This window comes from Notothenia rossii (assembly GCF_949606895.1).
Source record: "Notothenia rossii genome assembly, chromosome: 7".
NCBI classification, from domain to species: Eukaryota; Metazoa; Chordata; class Actinopteri; order Perciformes; family Nototheniidae; genus Notothenia; species Notothenia rossii.
This window is the reverse complement of record NC_136905.1, coordinates 12,020,772-12,043,393: the sequence shown is the minus strand read 5'-3', so window position 1 is coordinate 12,043,393 and position 22,622 is coordinate 12,020,772. Positions and strand designations below refer to the sequence as shown.

The 22,622-nt window shown below is 40.0% G+C and overlaps 1 protein-coding gene across 3 annotated transcripts in view; it reads left to right on the top strand.

The window, feature by feature from the left end:
- LOC307045851 (mannosyl-oligosaccharide 1,2-alpha-mannosidase IA) overlaps positions 1-22,622 on the top strand; it is a 196,914-nt gene that overhangs the window by 69,526 nt on the left and 104,766 nt on the right. For all 3 annotated transcript variants that reach the window (XM_079691834.1, XM_079691832.1, XM_079691833.1), the window contains one exon: positions 11,911-12,007. In XM_079691834.1, the coding sequence (XP_079547960.1) occupies positions 11,911-12,007 (97 nt within the window). The remainder of the gene's footprint in view (positions 1-11,910; positions 12,008-22,622) is intronic.

The following is a 22,622-nucleotide window of genomic DNA, read 5'->3' as shown; positions in this document are numbered from 1 at the left end:
AATTCGGTGATTTTGACATTCATCTCTAATAACATATTTTTGTGAATTATTATCAGTTTCTATAGCAGGGTCTCAGCAGGCCAGATGTCACAACATGCCTTTTTAAAGTTCCTATTAAGAGAAACATTGATGTGTTAATATAGTCATGATCCGCTCAAAAGCGTAGGCTCCCATTGTTTTTAATAGAAGATGATATTTGGGGATTGTGTGTGTGTGTGTGTGTGTGTGTGTGTGTGTGTGTGTGTGTGTGTGTGTGTGTGTGTGTGTGTGTGTGTGTGTGTGTGTGTGTGTGTGTGTGTGTGTGTGTGTGTGTGTGTGTGTGTGTGTGTGTGTGTGTGTGTGTGTGTGCGCGCAGTGACAGCCTGCTCTGCTGTGTGTGAATGTGCACGAGGATAACGAAGTGCAGGGTTTATTGTCTGAACATTGAAATTGGCTCGTTTCTGAGTTGGGGTTTCATTAAAGTTAGAATAATGGGGCTGTCTCCCTGTTCTGGCGAGGTGACTGATGTCTCTCAGCTACATCAAAGGAAAAAATAAAATTACAATTTTCCACCTGCATTTATAGGCCAGCAAAAGCGCATCTTGCATTTTAAATTGCCCGTATCTGAAAGTAATAATATATTAAAGGAGTGCTCCTTCAAGAGGATGTTCTGCTTATCTTTTACATGTGGCATGAGCAGGCCCTGTCATTAAATTATAATTTAGGAGGTCTGTTAGTTTTCATGCTTGCTAATGGAAAGCAGAGGCTGTTTCATCCATTTTATTAAGTGCTTCCATATGATTTATGATTTGTATAGGACAGTAAGGTGTTGGTGGTGGTTTATTGTTTCTTTTCAGACATTTTTATTTTTTGAAAATAATGGATTGTAACAATAAATGAACTCATTTCTCATTAGTTTTATCTCATAGGCCGCATCCTTCTAATCGAATTAAGCAGCAACAAACACTTATGGTATTCAAATTGGCTCTTAACAGCAAAAATGTAATAAATCAATTGGTTTCATTGCTTTTTTCTATGGAAATTATATTTTGAGCGCTCACAACTAATTCACCATCGACAACTTTTGGTATCCAAATGATTTTCTCACTCAAACCTCACAAGTTAAATGAAGACAAATCAGTGGTGAGGCGGATCATCTGCGAGTCCCAAGACTCTTGTGTTTTAAATAATTATTCAGAAAAAAAAGTTTACAGCCGGTATAGAATAGAAAAGCCCTAAGGTGATAAGTTATCTCTAATTAATCTGTCCAACCAAAAGTACAAAACTATTAAATATGACTAATAAAAAGTCATTACAACACTTACATCAAATTCCCTATACGGATGATGGTATGCTGAGTCTCTGACAGTGGGAGGCTGATTGTAATGGTCCCATTAGTGTTACTCAGCTGATTACCTTAACGCATATATAAGTTGCCATACCAACACATTATGGCGAACGTCAGGACCTCTTCTGTCGCTCTCTCAGCAGCAGCAGCAGTGGGTCGACCAATGAGCTGCAGACTAGCTAAAAATATGGATGACCTCACATAAGGTACAGCCTGTCACTTTTGAGTGGATTTTTAGGTAACTTTCTGATTCTGACACACTCAGAGCTCCACTAGTCTGCTGGGTTGAATGTCAAAATGCTCATAATAATACGACAGGTGAATACAACCTAAACACCAGGCATGTGACAGCAAAAACCAGGTCATTAGTCTCACTTCATTAGAACTGAACTTCTTTTGTAAAAATCCAGCTCTCATGTTACCTTGATACATCTATGTTGCTCCCTATTTCTCTCCCTGGTGCTTTTGAGCTAGTATTTCTTCCTCTCAAAATAACATCTTGTAAAACTCTTCTTCTGGTTGTTACTAATTGAACACCCTACAGATTGTTGGTGGTAATGCCTGTAGCATTGTTTGAAGATTTCTACAGACTGAAGTGTTCCCCCCCTCCTTTTTCTCCTGTCTAACTATGTCTTATAATACTGTTATTGTTTGTATTTACTCTCACTAACCCCTCAATTTCCTCACCACCCCTGCAATTGCCTAACTTGCTTGTTGTTGAGCAGAGAGCTGCTGTCAGCAAGATGATTGAGAAGGGAGGACAGCAGGGGTTGTCTGGAGAAGTATTGGGTGTGCAATATTTCTTGTTTAAGTTCCATTGACTCCATGAAGTTTAGAGACCAATCAGCTCTCCACTCCATCTCCGATACCGCTAACTTTTCTGGCAAGGTCTATTGATTGGGTCGGCTCATTGATCCAGAGAAACAGACAGAAGGGATCACGCTTTGACTGGAGCTGTGAGAGCTCCGTCTGAAGGAAAGAGCAGCTTGAGAAAAACAAACGTTAATCCAGTGTTTCACCCGGGTTGTCACTCTGAGCACTGACTGACGCTCTGAGTGTGCGGAAAAGTACTTGATTTGGCAAATGGAGCAAAACCATTCTACTCAATGTAATTATTTGAATAACTTCGCCTTTAGAAACTTACTGACTATTGTTGTAGGGCTTTTTCCAAACTACTGTTGATTTTTAATTCTGTTGGGACTCATAAATCAAAGAACTCGTTCACCCCTCTTTGCTTAAGCCTGGAGATATAATTCAAACAAATATTTAAACATTTATCAATCTATTTAAGTTTGAAAATGATTGCTTATTTACGCATCCAGAAGACACAAAGCAAAACTGGAATTAATTTGTAGTATTTTGCCAATCCAATATTTTAATCTAAATAACAGATTCTGTAAAGTAGCTTAATGCTCCACAATGTCAACAAGCTTTCTAACATTTTGAATGCTGCTCTTATCTCTTTCTACCCCACATGTTTATGAATATCTATAGACAAAACAAACAGTGGGATCCGTGTTGACGCTAAACCCATAAATATTGCAGGTGGCCGTGCAGAAATGCTGATTAAATCGTTTACTTTGAGTACAAGTTTGACTGTTCAATTATTCAGTCCTTGTGTATAATGTTAAGTATGAAAAGGTCTTGCTCTCGTACAGTTTCAAAGCCAAGTCTCTTCACGACTCTATTTTCATGTCCCTCCTTCTCTCCATTACTCATCACCGGCTGGATCTACTGGGGCCAGTTAGACACGTTTATACTCCAGGTGTACCTCTCCAACAATTCAATACCTGCGTCCAGACATCTTAATAGGTTCCTTGTGGCGATACTCTCTCTCTCTCTTGGCACAAATCTTCCATGGTGTTTAGGAAGTCAACCCACCAGTGTGAGACGCTCAGGAGACGACTTGGCGCCGGCCACATATCTCAGCTAATGATTCTTTTTGGCGCGAGCGGCAAGGACACCTGCCAGAGAGAGAGAAAGGGACACAGGCGTATACATATGTGCTAAGATTGTACAAACGACAGTACATTGTGTAAAGATTAGTTAAAATGCTTGGAAAATTATGTACATTTAAAAGATTGGGAAACCAATAGTTGGCTTGAAAATCCCATTGGACAAATCCCACGAGAGATACTTCTCAGGAACAAATGAAGCTTACAGCTAATATCCAGGTGTCTGCAGCAGCGATTTGACTCAAATGATTTGTTTTGCTGCTGGGTGTAAGCTTTTCTGAGTTTACCAAACCCTGCTTACTCAATTTATGTTAATTACAAGAACTGTGCAGACGTGTTCTAATCAGACGCCTGTGGTGGTGTCAGTGTATACTTTCTCCACTTTTACGTAAGGGTTGGTGAATCATTCTGAATAACACAACTCATTAAAATATATATATATATTGCGTCATGGGTGTAATTTTCAGGTTGTTGTTTTATACTGAAGTCTCTGTTCCTCTCAATGACAAGCTGCCATAATAATTTGAGTTGATAAAAGGTTTTTGATACACTAATTTAAGTCTCCTTCAAATATTCCCATTGGCTCACAGTAATGAGTTTAACGAGCAGCAGGGAATGCTTTGCCAACGTTTTCTTCTCAGGCCACATAGAGGCTACTGTAAATTATTGGTAGAGGTCATTGGGGCTGAGTCCAGCCTTAAAAGGAAAGTTTTCATACTAAAATGATATTAATCTGTGTTTTTTATTACAGTTAGTTTTCTTTTTTAAAGACACACATCAAAGATAAGGCAGCACGTAGTTTTCTGAACATGGAAGATTTGTAATGTAGATGGGAATACTTTTCTATTAGAAAGTATACAAAGCTTAAGCAGGACTAGTTAACAATTCATAGATTTATTAAGCATTTCTATGTTTTCATACTACCATACGACAATCACACTTTACTCCATGGTGCCTTCCTCCCTGCAAACATTCTTCTGAACCAGACTGACGTCATATGGTCATCTGATTTTATACTTGATTTCAGACATTCATTAATTCCATGCATGACTGCTCTGCAGCCCCGCGGTGCCTGGTTGCCCAACTCTGGCTCTTGTTTTGGGACTTTCTTGTAATTGACCACAGGGGTTGTGCTGACTCATGATGAGACCTCACTGGCCTCCAGAGACTTGAAAGGCTCCGTCACCGCTCACCATGAATGTGGATTTCATAGGCAGGAAATGGCTGTTCCAGAGCAGGTCTTGCACTAAAAGCCGGAGGAAGTTTAAGGGGAAGGACATGTGCGAGTTAGGTGAGAAGTTCAGGGGGAAATGATGGGGAAAAAGCTGATTCTGTATCTCCTCTGCCAAAGGTCTGCTCGGTTTCAGGTGATGACTCAGCACCTTGTTGACTCAGCACCTAGTTAACGCAGCACTGTCTCTGGGCTGCCATGCTGCGATGATTTATTATCCAAGATCCTTCCAAAGCCTCCCTGATTAAAGGGACGCCTCGGTCGAAAAAGCAAACATAACAATCGCATTACAAAACGTGTAGGGCGGGAAAGTGTCAGGTGCGCTTTGAGGCATGCCTCATGTTTATTTATTGGACTCGTGTTCATGTGTATGAAATGATCCATGATGTTTTAGCCACGAAAAAGGACTGTGGTCAGCAAAGTGTTTACAAGAGTTTGTCAATTTTTTGAGAAGAGGGATTGCTCATTTGACAAAATGCATTATACAGTGTGTGTGTGTGTGTGTGTGTGTGTGTGTGTGTGTGTGTGTGTGTGTGTGTGTGTGTGTGTGTGTGTGTGTGTGTGTGTGTGGGGGTGGGGGTGGGTGGGGGGGGGTGTGGGGGTGTGTCAAAAACAGGAACGGACTCCCTATAAGCTTTCCAAAACTTAATTGTTGAAGATATAAGCAATACTATTCTGAACAACATTTACTCAGTTTTGATTAAAGCTGTTCCATATGTTATATGGTGGCATTGTTTCTGGATGTGTTCTGTTTTATGTTTTTTTTTGTGGTAATAATTCAGTACGATAGACCATATTTATGAAAACAGTTTGAGAGAAACCGATGATGGAAAGCGCATATTTGCTTCTGGTCTCATATTGCATGCTGTTTGATGGATGCTCTTAAGTGTCAGACATTGCCACAAGGGGAACATGCTCAGTCCCAGTGGGAATACAAAACATTGAGTTCTGGAAGTATAGTTTCATGTTGTCACCACTCCACTGGAGACATTTTTTAAGGCTGTAAAGCACAAGGAGTCCGAAATGTTATTTTCTAAAAATTCTAATGTTACTTTTGACAACTAAAACATATCTTACTGTAAGCTATCTGAAGAAGAAGAAGATTCAACTTATTGTCATTACGTAGTACAGGTACTATGTAACGGTTTCTCTGCATTTGACCCGTCCTAGTGTTAGGAGCAGTCATTATGTACGGCGCCCGGGGAGCAGTGTAGGGAACGGTGCCTTGCTCAGGGACACCTCGGTAGCACTTGGTCTTTCCGGGACTTGAACTGGTGACCTTCCAGTTGCCAAGCCAAGTCCCTATGGACTTCACCACCACCGCCCTTGAAAGTGTGATCATGTGTATAATGTATGTTTATTTCAATTTAGCTTGGTTTTAAAAATGTTCCCCTACATTTTTCTAAACACGAACAACTAAGCAGGATACAGCTCAGCTTTCTTTAGAGTAGATTTCAACTTCGTGGTCATGACAACCTTTGCTTTACTTTTCAGGCCTAACCACAATTAGGCTTTTTGTCCCATTTTCTTGTAATTTAGCATTGTGAATTTGTCAGAGAAAATCTGGCATGTAACATTTTGTCATATCAGAAAAGTGTTGCGCTGTATATTTTGCTCAGCTGGGCTCTTTGTAGAAACCCGCACGGCTAGACAACATGGGGGAGGAGTGAAGTTGCTGTGCTCTCAGCGGAAAATCTGCTCTTATTAGTCTTCCGGAAAAAGCAACACATTGTTCAGCCCACCAGTTAATCTCTGCAGTGCTGCCTCTCCTGGGCAACGCAGGGGCCACCGAGTACAAGCCCAGCTGCCAGCACCATGTTCACAATGAATCAGTGTGATCTTCACCGGTGGAGCAGCCCACTTCTGCCCACACTGTTGGCTAATTAGCAACAACTGCACTCAATGTGAATTTGTAGAGGCAGCTACATAAAAATAGTTTTTGCTTTAAAATATACATTCTGTTTGTGTGGAAAGTAGCTTGTATCCCATAACCTGCACTTCTTAAACCCAAGCCTCAGAGAGACCATCTGTGCCGACTCGATTTAACTTAACTGAAGTGCGTCATCCTAGGAAGCGGGTTTTAAAAGCCCTTAGGAGAAGAAACCGAGCAGGAAGTGTTCCCAGGGAATAGTTTATATTGAAGATCAAAAAGTGGAAACAGCTGATCCGAAGTGTCAACTGTTGTGCAGCAAGTCATGAGATGAAAAGAAAACACAGTGATACTCTATGGGAATAACCCAGCGGGAAACCCCCCATGCTGATAACCATTTGTTTTACGGTTACTGTGATTTGCCGTTGGTTAGATTATTAAATATTAGCACAGCCTTACCCTTCAGAAGATTTATCAGTTCATCTGAACTCCAGATTAAGACCTCTCCCTCTGGCAACATCCATTTATACCGTCTCTTCCTCTCTAGCTGTTATCTATTTTTTTTATTTAAATTAGAGATGATCCGATCACGTGATCAGGGATCGGAGCCGATTACGTGATTTTCAAAAGATCGGAATCGGGAGAAAAAAAATCGGGGATCGGGATTTAAAAAAAAAAAAAAGTTTTATAAATACTTTTTTTTAAATGTTGTATTCAATGTTACAAAACAAAAATGACCATGTTCAAGTCTTAAAGTCATCCTGAGGCCTTAGTTTTGGTTTCAAATTACAGAACATCATGTATGTGTTGCTTCTTTGGGGCTTGTTTTCATAGACCTGGTTGCTTATTTCTTTCAAATCTGGCAACAGAGTGGGCGCAGTGTCTAATTGTAGCAGTAAGCTAACGAGTACTGATAAGCTTTATTTTGTTTTGATCCAATGCTGAAAGAAAGAAGCTGTATCCATGTTGGATAGAATATCCAATTTAAATAAGAAAAAATAACCTTAAGGGACAACTTGAATGCTTTTTTTTCTCTTAATGCATTGCATAAAGATCGGATCGGGAAAAATCGGTATCGGCAAATTGTCAAAATCAAATGATCGGAATCGGATCGGGAGCAAAAAAAGGTGATCGGGACATCTCTAATTTAAATACATTATGTCTTTGTTTAGGTTCTCACTGCCACATTGTTCTTTGCCTCTTTGAAACAACTGGTTGGATACATGTCGTTTGCACAGTGACCAGTATGAAAAGCTTTAAAAGACTCCAGTGGTCCACGGTAGCTATAGATTGCTAGATCTGCATATTCAAATCAAAGTAAGAGCTAAACTACTTCTCTTTCAGTGTTCACGCAATGGACTATCAAGGTCATTCTTGTTCTTTAAGCACCCGTGCTATTCACATTTTTTTCCAGACAGACTTACTAATGCTCGGAGTGATGCAGAGGAAACCCTGAAGACCATTTCAGTGCTTTTCTATTAAGGCAAAGACCAACACGGAGATAATTGAACCCTCATGTGGTGTAATCTCCGCTAGAAGTGTTACAATCTAAACTACAAACATGTTGATTTCGAGTATAGCGAAGAATAGCTCTTAAAGTCATTTTTAGTAGACTTATTTTTGGGCTCTGGTGGTTTCAAAGAGAGCAATAGTTTATTTTCTTTAAAGTGGAGAAGGAAAGTGAATATTACTACAGTTTGAAGATTTTCTATTACATCTGTTCCTTAGAGATTTTGATAAGGGCTTTTGAGTTAATGCAGCGTACATGAAATCCCTTATGCAACCTTATGATCTGGTTGATGTTCTGGATCACTTGATTAGCAGCACGGGACGTCTGACCTACGCTATGGTGTTGTACCACTGGTCAATCCCTGATTAATTTTAATCGCTGGCTCTGTGTTTAGTTATTGATCTCCTCTGCCCAACAACCAGCCAATTAGTCAAACCGGAGAACAGTCACTCTGCTTTTTGTGCCCATGGAAGAGAATCATTCATGTGTTGGCTCTCTTGGAGAGGCAGCGTTGTGGGTGGCGTGCTGGGCCGTGGTTGCAGTTATTGATCACAGCAGTGTGTGCTGTGATGATGGGTTGTTACATCAGAAATCCTACGGCTGTGTGACCCTGGTCCTCCCACACTTTGACTCTCCGCAGCGCACAACAGCAGGGATGTGAAAACACAATGCCTGATATCTGTTTCCCTCCAGTGGAATGAAACTTCTGCAGTCGCAGCAGGAGACTTAGCTAAATATTCTTGTGGATTGTGGCTTTCAACTTGCTCACATTTTTGCATGAAACATAGCTTTTGTCTGTGCTGGTATTTGGGAATATTTTTATTATTTTTATTCAGTTACCGAAACCTTTTAACACAGTCTGTTTTTTAACACTATGGGTATTTTTTTTTAGAAGATGTAATTGACCCTGGCTGAACACTATTGACACGTTTACACTACCTGGCCGCTCACATTTCACATAGTGATTGCCTTGAACCCGAGTAAAGGTACTTCATAATCTACGGAACATTTATTTATCTCGTTGCTTCAGTGTGTGCGCAAAATCCCCAAGCCATTCAATGGAGTCCTCCATACCGATGTGAGTTTAATTAAAGGAAAAAAACCTAAATTAATAATTTTCAGTTGATTAGCCCATATAATGATATGCTTCTTACCCTGGCCCAGGTCGCTCTAATTTGTATATCATTTTGTAAGTAATGAAAAATAACCCTGAGCTAATAAAACATCATTCCAGGCTCATTGGTCATCCATTCATCATTTGTCCGGTTTTCTCTTGAAAAGGTATGAAATTGCGTTCTGTGTTGAATGTTTTGAATGAATAAAACTTCTTAACGCAAGATCTCGTGATCCCTCCATCAGAATATACTTTGCGACAAGTTATGAGGCAATCCAGGGTTTCTTTTCTCAGTTCTGATTGATCTGTTGCTTATTCTTTTTGATCAATCATCTATAAGACCGTGAGAATTTCCATCAAATCCACTCGATGCCAGCTGCTTTCTTTTAGCTCCTTTTAGAGTCCCGCCATTGATGATTAATGCTGCCATCTTACATTCTCTGTGCCTTCAGTCATGCAGTTTGAGCATCCCATCTGCCTGTTTTATACTTTCCCCAACAGTTGCTAGTGTGGTCGTAAAGTCCTGCTTCTCTCACAGACTCCATTATGCCTTTTGATCATTTCTGCAAAAACTCTAAAACGTACAGTCTGAACTTCCCTCAAATAAACATTTAGGGACACGGAGTTCTAAAATGTACCAAGGCCAGCATTTTGTTCAAACACCTCTCTCCGTTCACTTTAGTTTCTTTACTTATGAAGCTTCCAGAGGAACGAGGCAATCTGACATTATAAAAGATGGAGTCACTTGGAAATAAAACTTGAGACATTTAGCTGTGTTACGTGCTCGGAGGCAGAACATTATGTCAGAGCACAATCTTACTAGCGCCGGGTATTTCTGCTCTTCCATCACTTTGAAGAAAATGATTACCTTTTTGAGAACATAAGATTCCTTGGTGCTATTTGCTTTAATCATACAGTCTGCTTGTTTTTGCTCCATTGTATAATATTGCTCCTGCATACATTAGTAGTATTTGTTTTTGTAGATGAAGAAAGTACTCTTTAAAATGCTGCTTCCTCAGATGTAATGCCATAGACGAAAAAACAACAAAGATGACCCTGATGTGTTATTCCTTCTGATCTATGAATGTGTTCCAGTTGTGCTTTAATGTGTGGCACAAATCCCAAACCTAGTAACTGGTTCACTTGCCTCCAAATGGTTGAATGGAATATCATTAACCTATAATCAAATCCCAGCTCCCTGACCAGTAGTCGCTGTTTCGGCTTCCTGGACACTGTGGTTGTTTCAGTTTGAGAAACGGCTTGATCGCTGTATTCTCTGAGGTGTCTCTAACGAGCTTTTTTGGGTGACAGGATTTTCAGCTGGTGGGTTTGTCAGAGGTCATCGGATTCATGTTGTCCATTTCTCACAGGCCTGTACAAGCTCACCTCTGGAGAGCCAGGTGTCCCGTATTGTATTCGATATTAGAGATGATGTTGTCGCGCTGTGAGAATCCAAATCAAACACCTCTCTCAACATCTGTTCGAAATCTTGCGACAGATTGCGTGAAGGGATTTTCTCTTCAAGTTTGTTTGATCATGCAAGAAGACAATTGAATTTCATGAACATGTCATATCAGTTGAAAGCACTTGAGTCAAGCACACTTGCATACTTGCAGCTAGTAATAGTTTTCAATGTATTCAATGCTATATATTCGTTGTTCGTATGCACATGCAAAATGAGGTCTCTTTGAAGAACATTTTATAATTTCCTTGAAAGAAAACCCATTTTTTTTGCTGGCAAATTCATAATAGAAGCTGAATCATGAGGAAACAGCCTTACATAACTACTGTTTTATTGACATACATGTGAGATATCAATGCAAACAAGATTCACAAAGAACTTAATAGTGTGTCTTTATCAACAAGAAGGTGATGGTGTTGTTTGATGTCCTTTATAATCTAATACAAATATGTTCTAGGTATCACACTAATCCATACCTTATGAGTCTCAATGAGTCGACCACTCCACACATCCCAACAACTAGTACATATATTGCTGGACCTGCTAACTTTGACAAACCTCCAACTTTTCCTAAGAACTTCCCATTCTAAATGAATGTCCATGACTATTGGTACATCACGTTATGCCCCACTTCAGGGAATAAGTACTAATTAGCAAATGTTAGCATGCCAATATGCTAAATGAGCATAGCAGACATTACACCTGCGAAACACGGGTGGGTAGCTGGCCCAATTCTCTGTATTGCTTTATTCTGATTTGTGATATCTCCTTGGCAATGCCTCACAGATATGTTTAAATGAATTGTTGCTTTCTCAGATATACTTTAATAACCTGGGAGCTATCAGTAGAGTTTTTTTTCTGAACCTGTGCGAGCTCTACACCGGCATTGCCAGTATTATTATGCTCTCATATTTGTTTTTAAATGTCTTTGAATGTATTAGATTATTACAAACCAACTTTCCTTCACAAGCTTCTTAACTACTAAGGTAATTGTTTACGCTAAAGGCAGAGAAGCATCACGACTCAACTTTTCTGATTTCAGCTGAAAAGATTACACTTCCTGTCCCTTCATCGTTCAACTCCCTGTCTTGCTGGCTCTGTTTTAATGCGGAAAAAGACAGTTCCCTTTTTCACATCTCACCAAATCCACATATATTTTTCAGTGGAGTTAAAGGGCATCAATGTCTGGCTTTCCATCTACTGACATTATTCAATCTTTAATTTAGGAGAAGTAGCTGCAGGGAAAAGTCAATCATATTGTATAGCAGTGCACATTATGTGTGTTTATTGCATGAATGCCCTTAATCCTGTCTGAGCAACAAGCTATGGTTCTGTTTGGCTCTGAGCCACAGTACAACACTTGAATTATGTCTGGGGTTTGGAGCTGTGTGGTTTTGCTTTCTGTCCTCTGACCAGTTTGTCTGCTCTGTTTATGTTGCAGATGATGAAGTTTTCCTGGGACAACTACAAGCGCTACGCCTGGGGGAAGAACGAGCTGCGGCCTTTGACCAAAAACGGGCACATTGGCAACATGTTTGGTGAGTGTCTCATGGCCTCTAGTCTCATAAGGCTAAAAGTTCATGAGGTTTTCTACTTTTGACCAATCGGAGAAGGATTTGTTCACAACACTGGGTGAAACTAAACAGGGGAATGTTTTCTTCATGTTATGTGGAATCATTGGAAAAAGCTGATTTTAATTGTCTTATGGTAATGATCTTTTTACACTATATACTTATTATTACCAATCTATCGAAAATGGAGGATGAGAATAATTAGCAGCTTTTGTTAAGAAATTCTCATAAGCTCACAAATATTTGCTTTGGTTTTCTGGATTTTTTTTGTACAAGAACAACAAGGAGGAAATGAAGATCTATAAAGTTGAGTTTTGTTGCAAGGCTGATACATTTGAATTAAAGACATTACATTGCATTTAGCTGACGCTTTTATCCAAAGCAACTTACAATAAGTGCATTCGACCAAGAAGATACAAACTAGAAGAAAACAGAATCATATAAGTACATCAGGTTTCATAGAGCTAAAACATTTCAAGTGCTACTCAACTGGCTTTATATAAGCCGGTCCTTTATTAGTATGTAAGTGCTTTGTTAATAGTTCTATCGCTTGAAGTGGAGTCGAAAGAGATGAGTTTTCAGTCTGAAGTAGATGTGTAAGCTTTCTGCTGTCCTGATTTCAATGGGGAGCTCATTCCACCATTTTGGAGCCAGGATAGCAAACCCACGTGTTTTTGCTGATGGGAACTTGGGTCCCCCTCGCAGTGCGGGTGCAGCGAGCTGTTTGGCTGATGCAGAGCGGAGTGCACGTGCTGGGGTGTATGGTTTAACCATGTCCTGGATGTAGGAAGGGCCAGATCCATTCGCAGCATGGTGTGCAAGTACCAGTGTCTTGAAGTGGATTCTAGCAGTTACCGGAAGCCAGTGAAGGGAGCGGAGGAGCGGCGTGGTGTGGGAACATTTAGGAAGGTTGAAGACCAGACGAGCCGCTGCATTCTGGATGAGCTGCAGAGGTCGGATGGCACATGCAGGTAGACCAGCCAGGAGGGAGTTGCAGTAGTCTAGGCGTGAGATGACGAGAGCCTGGACCAGAACCTGCGTTGATTTCTGGGTCAGCTGGGGACGTATCCTCCTGATGTTGTAAAGCGTGTATCTGCAGCAGCGGGTTGTAGCAGCGATGTTTGCAGTGAAGGACAGTTTATCTAGGGTCACACCCAGATTCCTTGCAGTCTGAGTCGGGGAAACAACAGAGGGGCCGATGTTGATTGTTAGGTCAAGAGTGGGACAAGCTTTTCCAGCAAGAAAAAGCAGTTCAGTCTTGTCAAGGCATAAAGTGGAAGTAAAGCATATTGGTTCTGCATCAAGCAACACTGGTAGTATGTGACCATTATAAATATCACAAAACAGTTTGCCCTTCAAGATCGATTAAACTATAACAGCCAGCCAACTCTCTGAAAGGTAAAGGAATCAGTGAAGCAGATTTGATCCTTTGTTTCTGATTGTTTTGACTATGCTCTGGATTATATTTTCCAATTAGTAGACATTTGACGTTGTTATCATCCAAATAAGAGCAATCCATTGTGGTGGAAACTAAGATGATTTGTTTTGTTTAATCTGCAGACAGTTTATTTATATATGTCTATATTATTTATTTCATCTATTTATTGTATTCCTCTTTTTGCTGTTATTTGAGCCCCATTATAGGAATTATTTGGTTGTAGCTCCATATTTGGTGTTTTGGTCCCTGGGTCAGTAAACAAAAACAAAAAAACCAGTCAATCAGATGCCAACTTATTACCATTGTGATTGGCTTCTTTTGAGACATTTTCTTCTGGTAACAATGGTTAAACTCGCAGTTAAAATCCTGAAAGCTAACCCAACAAGGATTTTTATGGTATCATTACAACGTTTCTCAAAGCAAATGATAAAGAATTACATTTCAAGAAAAAACGAAATGTATTCTTTAAACGTTTTAAGCTGTCAGTGGAAAAGATAACGTGGCACCTTTTCTCTTTGCGCCTCAGCGAGCTCTTGTCACCACATCCTCCTTACCTTTCACTCAGCAGGGAAAAGCTCACAACCTGCAGGGCGTCTCAGTCTCCCCCAGCCTCTAATTGGAGCGAGATCCGGAGGGGTCTGCAGGTCGTCTGCAACGGAGCGTATCAGTCAGTTCACACTGCTGAGCCACAGAGAGATCCCCGTAAAGAAGCCTTTAATAAAAGGAGGATCAGCTTTTAATAAGACTTGGACAGGTATTGTCTTCTATACCTGAGGACTTATCGAGGCGATGATGCGAGCTCTTTTGAAAATACAGTTTGTGATCTCCTTGCTGTTTTCATTGCCTTGAAGGTTCTCAGTTAGGAGGGAACCCTTTGAAGCACCTTGAAGTCCTTTAATCATGTTATAGGTGTTATATTCTCCTTCAACCAGTCCACATTTATTTTCTGACGAAATCCAAAAAAAATTCACACGTTGATTATGCCAAAAGTAAAGATTTTTTGTATAACTTCCTCCGTCTAAGACACTGCTTAATTCAATGAGTAGGCTGCGTTAAGTCAGAAAAGCCAAGTGCATTTTTGTGTAAAAGTGATTTGTTCGTGAATCTGTTTCTACTGATCATAATTCCATTGTTGAGGTCTACTAGAATAGATTTTAGGGATGTAACAATACCAAAAACTCACGGTACGATAATATCGCGATTAAAAAGTCCATGGTACGATATTTATCGCAATATTGAAAAATAATTTAAAAAATGTTTTCTTTATTAAATAATAAATCTGATTTGTACAGCATTTTAGTAGGATAGTAGCATTTTAAAGTGTCAACAATATAATAATCAGACCCTGCAATAGAATAAATCAAGTTTCACTTTAGTTTTTCAAGTAACTCAACTCAACTCTAACTCGATATTCGATATATCGTTACATCCCTAATAGAATGACATTGTTCATTGCTCCAAACTCACATTGGTTTCTCATACAGCATCTCTGTATAGTATGTGTATTCACTCTCTGTCCTACACGCCTTGTTGGAGCTCCTGCCCCCCCCTCCCTATGAGCCCACTGTGCTCTGATTGGTCAGCTCGCCCACTCTGTTCTGATTAGTGTGTGTGTGTGTGTGTGTGTGTGTGTGTGTGTGTGTGTGTGTGTGTGTGTGTGTGTGTGTGTGTGTGTGTGTGTGTGTGTGTGTGTGTGTGTGTGTGTGTGTGTGTGTGTGTGTGTGTGTGTGTGTGTGTGTGTGTGTGTGTGTGTGTGTGTGTGTGTGTGTGTGTGTGTGTGTGTGTGTGTGTGTGTGTGTGTGTGTGTGTGTGTGTGTGTGGCTCCGCGGATTGGTCCATTTGGTCTGCGTTACTTATTACGAAGAAATAAATGGGAAAAAGAGAAATCTCCAACGAGGCGTTCTGGGGCAGCAGACAGATCTTTTCTGTGTTAGAGTTGTACTCTCTGCAGGGTGTACTTTGTGGGTTTGTGACTTGCAGACCGTTTACGTGCATAAAAAGCTACACAACACACAAGGGGACGGGTAATAACCGGAAAAGCATGACATGGGAACTTTAACACATCACTGATTCAGTTAGATGTGCAAAGAATAAGGTGATAAAAACCTAGTTCTTATGCTAATACAGGTGAATGATGTTTTAAAGTAGGCTGTTAAAGGAATAAGAGCAGTGTCAAAGTGTCTTTGAAGCATTCATTAAATATGAGGCCCAAGAGTTCCCATAGAAAGAAGAAATCCTTTTTTCTCTTTAATTAAAGCTGATGTTCGGTTCCAGAAAACGTGCTTTGTTGATGGTCATGTTAATAAGCTGTAAAGTAGAAACGTCTCTTGTTCCTTTAGGTAAGTTATCTAGGCTTCTTCTACTTGCGCTACTCATAAAGTAACACATCATTAGAAAGTAATAACAGCACGCAGATTGTAAACTAATGGACTGTACTGTTGTCAATACTAAAACTTGAGGAACGAGAGGGACGACGATAGAGAGTCAGTAGATTGTGATTTGTTTGTTTTAAAGCTGCAGTATCAGACTGCTGGAGGGCAGAAAGTAAACTCCACACAGACTCACACCGATCAGCCTCAGTATCAGCTTATTCAATTACAAAGGCAAGCACATTAGCAAACAATCACTATATATTTCTTACAGATCCTATACAAACAAAGTAATATCAGCATAACATCGGTGCCTGTCCCCAGAAGGTCCCCAGCTCGAGTTTTATCTGGTTCGCTCCATTAAAGCTGGATTTACAGAAGATGTAGAGGGACCTGACGCAGCTACCTGAGCAGTTGGTGTTTATTCATCGCTCAATGTCTGATTCGACCCATTAGATATCATCAATGCCACACTTTATGGCTGTACTGCACGTGGTCAGGCCGTATCATGCTTCAGTATGGCTGCATTAACATGATACACAATTAGCTTTTTCCTTACAGCGATGTAAGGCGCATAGTCTTGCAGTGAAAACAGCTAATTAAGTTTTATTACCACGGTTACCCCCCCCCCCTGCCAACTTGCGGTGCTTCATTCAGCTGTCATCTGATTGGTTGCACATCGAAATGTCAGCGGTAAAAAAGGTCAAAGTTGAAATCATTTGAACTTTTAGCGCAGCAATTGATTGCAATTTGTAGCGATGCGCGACACAGAGGGTGGCACAACCATCTCCACATAATCTAATTAACTTTTTTTATGTTTGGAAGGCTTTCAGTGATGTGTGGTTCAGAAAAGGCGAAGATTACGGAGCATTTCTTGTTTTATGCCTCTAGGGACACACCGGTTGTGAAATTCTGGGTCGAGACTGATTATTAAAATAACAATTTAGCCAATTGGTGAAGCCGATACCAATGTTTTTATTGTTACGTATACAGTATCTACACACACTTGTGCACCCATACCTTTTTTATATATGAGGCAATGTGTATTAGAGTTAAAGGGACTTAACCATGTGGCCCAACAATTTAAAGATTTGGTTAAAGCAGCTGAAATGTACAGAAAGATACGAGTTGGTTTATTGATCCTCACTGGGATCAGTGGTACGTTCACGTAAGAGGAAATCATTTGACCCAATATAGATATACCAAATGTTGCTTGATGGACTATTATAGATCTCTAACATAATAACCACGATGAAAAGGATACTTCACATTTTAACAGCCCCAGAAAGAGATTTTGAAGATATTTTGTTTGTGCATGCATGTGTGTGATGAATGAGTTTGAAACAGAAACAGTCGTATTCTTCCACAACAGATGAAGCCACAATTTTGAAGTAACTCTGCTGCTGGGGCCAGAGGTGCAATCCTCAACTTTTGGCAGCTAATTGCCATCTTGATCTGTGCAGAGCAGCTAAGCAATGTACCTTCAATGCAGATTCAGCGATAATGCAACGGAAAGCAGGGACGGAATAAGCTATTTGTCTCTGGCAGAAGAGTAATAGTCCAGTCTCCAAGTGTGGGGGAAGGGGAAAACGTCAGGGTTAGTCCCGTAAGCAAATATTTTTCCATTCTGTCTAAAGCTAGCATCGTTTCCCTCCCTCAACCATGCTCGTTTGCTACGCTGTGTATCATCTTTGAGTCAAGGAGAGAGGAAGAGAGAAAGGGCATCCTGCTACGTGTAAGTGTCACATTGGGATGGTTGGTGCGGGAAGCCAGGTATGAAATTGGATGCTGTGTTCTTTAATTTAATCCCCAGAGTAAACAGAAATGCGGTGAGATCGGGTCTTCAGTTAGCATTTGCTTCAGGATCTTGTCAATATGCTGCGAGTCACCAGAACATCCCTTCTGCTGTACACTCAGAGAAGCACGACACGAAACACAGAAAGGCAGAGAGCTCCTCTGCTGTAACCCAAACACTCTTCTCTCACTCTCCCGTTCTTTTTCAATGTTTACACCAAACCCTTTGTTCTTTCCTTTGTCATGACCCTCCATACTGAAAGCAGCTTCCTCTGTCTTTATTCTTTCCTTGTAACCAAAGTTGTTCTAATGGACTTTCTCTCTCATTTCCCTTTCGTCATTTGAAATACGTTATGTCTTTAGTGCTCATTAAAAGTTTTTTTTTAGCTCAGGGCAATTACAAAGTGAAAACAGTACAGCACTTTCAGTAAATCTGCCTCTTTGTAAGATTGTGTGGGAGTCTTCAAACAGAAAGGCAAACATAATCATGGATTGATAAATGTGTGCACTTATGCTCTTTTTTCCTCAAGAAAATAACGTATTTTAAGATTGGTAAGCATTATGTTAAAAATATTTTAACATTTAAAAGCTTAATATATGTTTCACAGATTAGTATTGGGTTGCTGATTGATTAAATGTCAAGGGTCATCTGGTAGCTCCACCATGTTCCCGTTGCCCTTTGATTTCATTAGATGACTTCATCTCAGGGTAATTATAAAAAATATAAAATCTCCTGGAGCATCACGAAATTAAGGATACCAAAGGTCACATTGGAGTGCGGTGTGACAGCTCCAGGAATCGTCATTAGATTTGGTAAAATATGATGAAAATATATACGCGTAATGCTTTAAATTGGGGGTGTCAAACTCAAGGCCCGGGGGCCAAATCTGGCCCGCGACTTCATCTTATGTGGCCCCGCGACTTCATTTTATGTGGCCCCGCAAGAGCTTGCAAAGAATATAATATGTTTATTATACAGTTACATGCTACTTTACAGAAGCACGTTGCCCATAAACTACATGTCCCACAATGCATCTCAAATATGCCTTTTTTCTCTGAATTTGACTTTTTTTCTTCAAAATTTACTTTTTTTTTCAAAATGTCACTTATTTTTTAGATTTTGACATTATTTTTCTTTAGAATTTGGCTTTTCTTTTTAAATCATTTTGTGACATTCTTACTGAAGGGACCTAGACTTCTGCTTTCAGACGTAGTTAATTATGAAGTTACTACCCTATCTCATAATAATCCAATGTAATATAATACATTATTTTATATTATTAAATATTTATATATGTCTTTTTATATAGTCTTATATATAAAATTGGCCCTTTGAGTGCAACCATGATGCTAATGTGGCCCGAGAGGAAATTGAGTTTGACACCCCTGCTTTAAATCAACACGCGTACGGCATGATGCGAAAGAGGTTTAATGCTGTTTTTTTTGGAGTAACATTCTTATTTTAGAGAGTAAAACTATTTTATTGTATAATTTAATGACCTCTCTGTTCGAAAAGTTAATCTTCTTTTGAAAAATACATAGAGAATTATTTGTAACTGTTTGTTTATGGGTTCATGCAGTATTCATCTGTATAATAAATGGTGTCCCAGTTGGATATTGTCCTTCCACGGTTCAGTATTTCCTGTTTGCATGTAGGAATAACTTTAAGGATTAGCTGTAATATTCGGGTCTGATATTATCAGCAGTTCCCATCGTGACTGGCATAAATCACTGAAGAAGGTCAATAGGATGATCTTTCAGATGCCTTGTGTACTGCTATTGACTTTAAGGAGTCAAAAGGAAGCTGGGGAAGGTTTAAGTTGACATTTGTTAAACCTGCCGTACTGATGGGCTGCTTGGGGGAGGTGGAAAGAAGGTGTGCACATAACATTGACATATCATTAGCTTTAAAAGACAATGTTTGCCAAACTAGTTGGTAAACAGCTACTTGATTACAAATGCAACACTTACGGAGCAACATTACGATGAATATATTAGAAAATATCTTAACCCTCCAGAAAAACACTGGTGACGTCACTGTAGAAAATGGCCATGTCTGACTTCCCTGATGTTTATATGTAGATAGGAACTCTCATAACAAAGACCAAATAGATAATTTGTTCGCGAACAGATTGGCCGGGCGAATAATAAATATTCGTGCCAGTGAGTTTTGAGCAGTGGCGAGCCGGATTCTGATGCTTATGGTGAAAAAAATTTCAAACACATGGATAGAAGCGCAGCAAGTTAATACAAAGTGAAGGGGCTATGCTAGTCTGTCATACACCTGCCCCGATACATTGTCAAGATATCCTAGTTCAGGGATGTTGATGAAATGCTCGGAGGTGCTTTTTCTGACCGAAAAACGACGCTATGTGGACACAGGACCTTATCTCCCATTTGTCGATATGATCTTGTATTGGAGAGTGATGTGAAGTAATTCTGGGACATTTGTTAGCTGTGCAAGACTTGCAAGCCAAAGGCCTCAGTAGAGTGAATTATTTTCAATGTTTGGCTCCCAGACCTCTCGTGACCTACTTTCATGGTGGTGGAGAGCATTAACTAAAAGTGTCAGTAGGGATGGTTCTATATTTCGAGCTTATCTCAGAGCAAGGCCAAAAGGAGCCCACAGCCTTGAATTTAAATGATGATGTGGAACACAGACAGAGCGTTAGCCTTAGGCGGATAATAATAACCATATATTTTGACACCAACAGAATGAAAATGATTTTTGTCATTGTTGGGCCGTTTCAATATCTTTTTTAATGTATACTTTCCACACCATTGAGACAATTGCATGTGTGGGTGAGCTTGATGACTTTCTCTACAACTAAAGCACATTGCAGCTGAAAGATCAACTTAAGAAGTTTGTAGGCCTTTTTGTTTTGCTGCATGTTTGTGCACCCATTCCAAAGCTCACCACTCACCACCATGTAACTGGGAGCAAATCAAGTTGGATGGATTGTTTTCTTTTCTTTTCCTTTATCACCGGAGCACTGTCACGATGAGAGCTGTATTGTGAGGGAGGATGTTCTGTGGCTCTTGGACCGTCTCCGGGATGCGTGACTCTTCTGTTCCTTTTGTTAGCACTCTGGGAAAAAGCTAGAGAATGGGTCCCTCAAGTCCCATCGAGGATCTCTGTATTTTCTATTCCCTTTTGGCTACAACAAAGATAAAGGGTTTGACATGATGCTTTTAGAATTATTGGCACCAAAATCACACACCTTTACTCCAACTGTCACAGACTCTGAGATAAAGATCGACTGTTTTGGTCAAAGGAAAGATATATGAAAAAGTCATTTCAGAATTAAAAAATAAGTTGAAATGAGTGTTGTTTTCACCAGACCTACCTTTACGTTATATAACTCATAATACATTTCATCATCCTTTAGATTGTTGCCTGTAATCCCATTGCTTTATTTGGGACCACACATTTAAATCAGGATATACACTCAACAAAAAATATAAATGCAACACTTTTGTTTTTGCTCCCATTTTTCATGAGATGAACTCAAAGATCTAAAACATTTTCTATATAGACAAAATAAGCATTTCTCTCAAATATTGTTCACAAATCTGAACAAATCTGTGATAGTGAGCACTTCTCCTTTGCCCAGATAATCCATCCCACCTCACAGGTGTGGCATATCAAGATGCTGATTAGACAGCATGATTATTGCACAGGTGTGCCTTAGGCTGGCCACAATAAAAGGCCACTCTGAAACGTGCAGTTTTGCTTTATTGGGGGGGGTCTGGGGGGGTCCAAAAACCCTAGGGTTAAACCCTAACCCTAACATGTCACCCATTGAGTATGTTTGGGATGCTCTGGATCGGCGTATACGACAGCGTGTTCCAGTTCCTGCCAATATCCAGCAACTTCGCACAGCCTCAGGGTCTGGGGGGGGTCCGAAAACCAGTCAGTATCTGGTGTGACCACCATTTGCCTCACGCAGTGCAACACATCTCCTTCGCATAGAGTTGATCAGGTTGTTGATTGTGGCCTGTGGAATGTTGCTCCACTCCTCTTCAATGGCTGTGCGAAGTTGCTAGATATTGATGAACATTTCTGTAAATGCGCCAGAGTTAGCAAACAGGCTATTTTTCATCTGCAGTCCCTGGACAGATGTTGATAGTCATCCTAAAAAATCTTTTTCACTTGAAATGACAGGTAAATACAATCAGTAAAACAACATTCAACATAGATGCTTATATTATGATAAAAGCATGTTTAAACAAAAATACATATTCACAAAGCAGACAGATAGCAACAGGTCAAGGCACATGTGAAAACAGAGCGTTGTAAAGTGCAGATTGTGTCAGTGTTGACAGAGCTGATTTTCCACTAACCATTCTGAGCCTAGTCCATAGGTGGAGTTTGACATTTGCGCTTGGGGGGGGGGGCAAACCTTTGGAACACTCATATGGAAGGGGCGGTCTCTCCCCCCAACCACAGTGCATTACATAACTGTAAAACTGATCATAACTGTGCACATCGTATAGTCATTTGATAACTACTATATCCCTTGGTTACTTGAACACGCTACAATATTATTAACCAGTGTCCTACCTTATTAAAATATTGATGTACAAAATATTTGTATTGGAACAGTTTTCGACGTAGTAATGCTTTAACATATTTCAGCCCCCCGCAAAATCCGCCTATGGCCTAGCCCTAGTCGCTAACTTTAGCTTATATATTTATTAGCCGTATAAGAGAGTTGCCTCGGTGTTTGCTCTCTCGTGAACAGATTCAAAAAGCAGAACAATTCCTTTAAAAAGACTGCAAATCAGAGAAGACAGCTGGTCCTAACCTTTGGTGCTGTTGGTTTCTACAAACAGTACATGTGAATCAAAGCATTAGGGTATTCATTGCCAGAACCCTTAATATCCTGTTTAAAATGACTTTCCTTTTCTCTATTGACGTGAATAACTAATTGGACATTCTTATTAGAGCTCTCATGTGCTTTATCACTTCCTCCCCTTG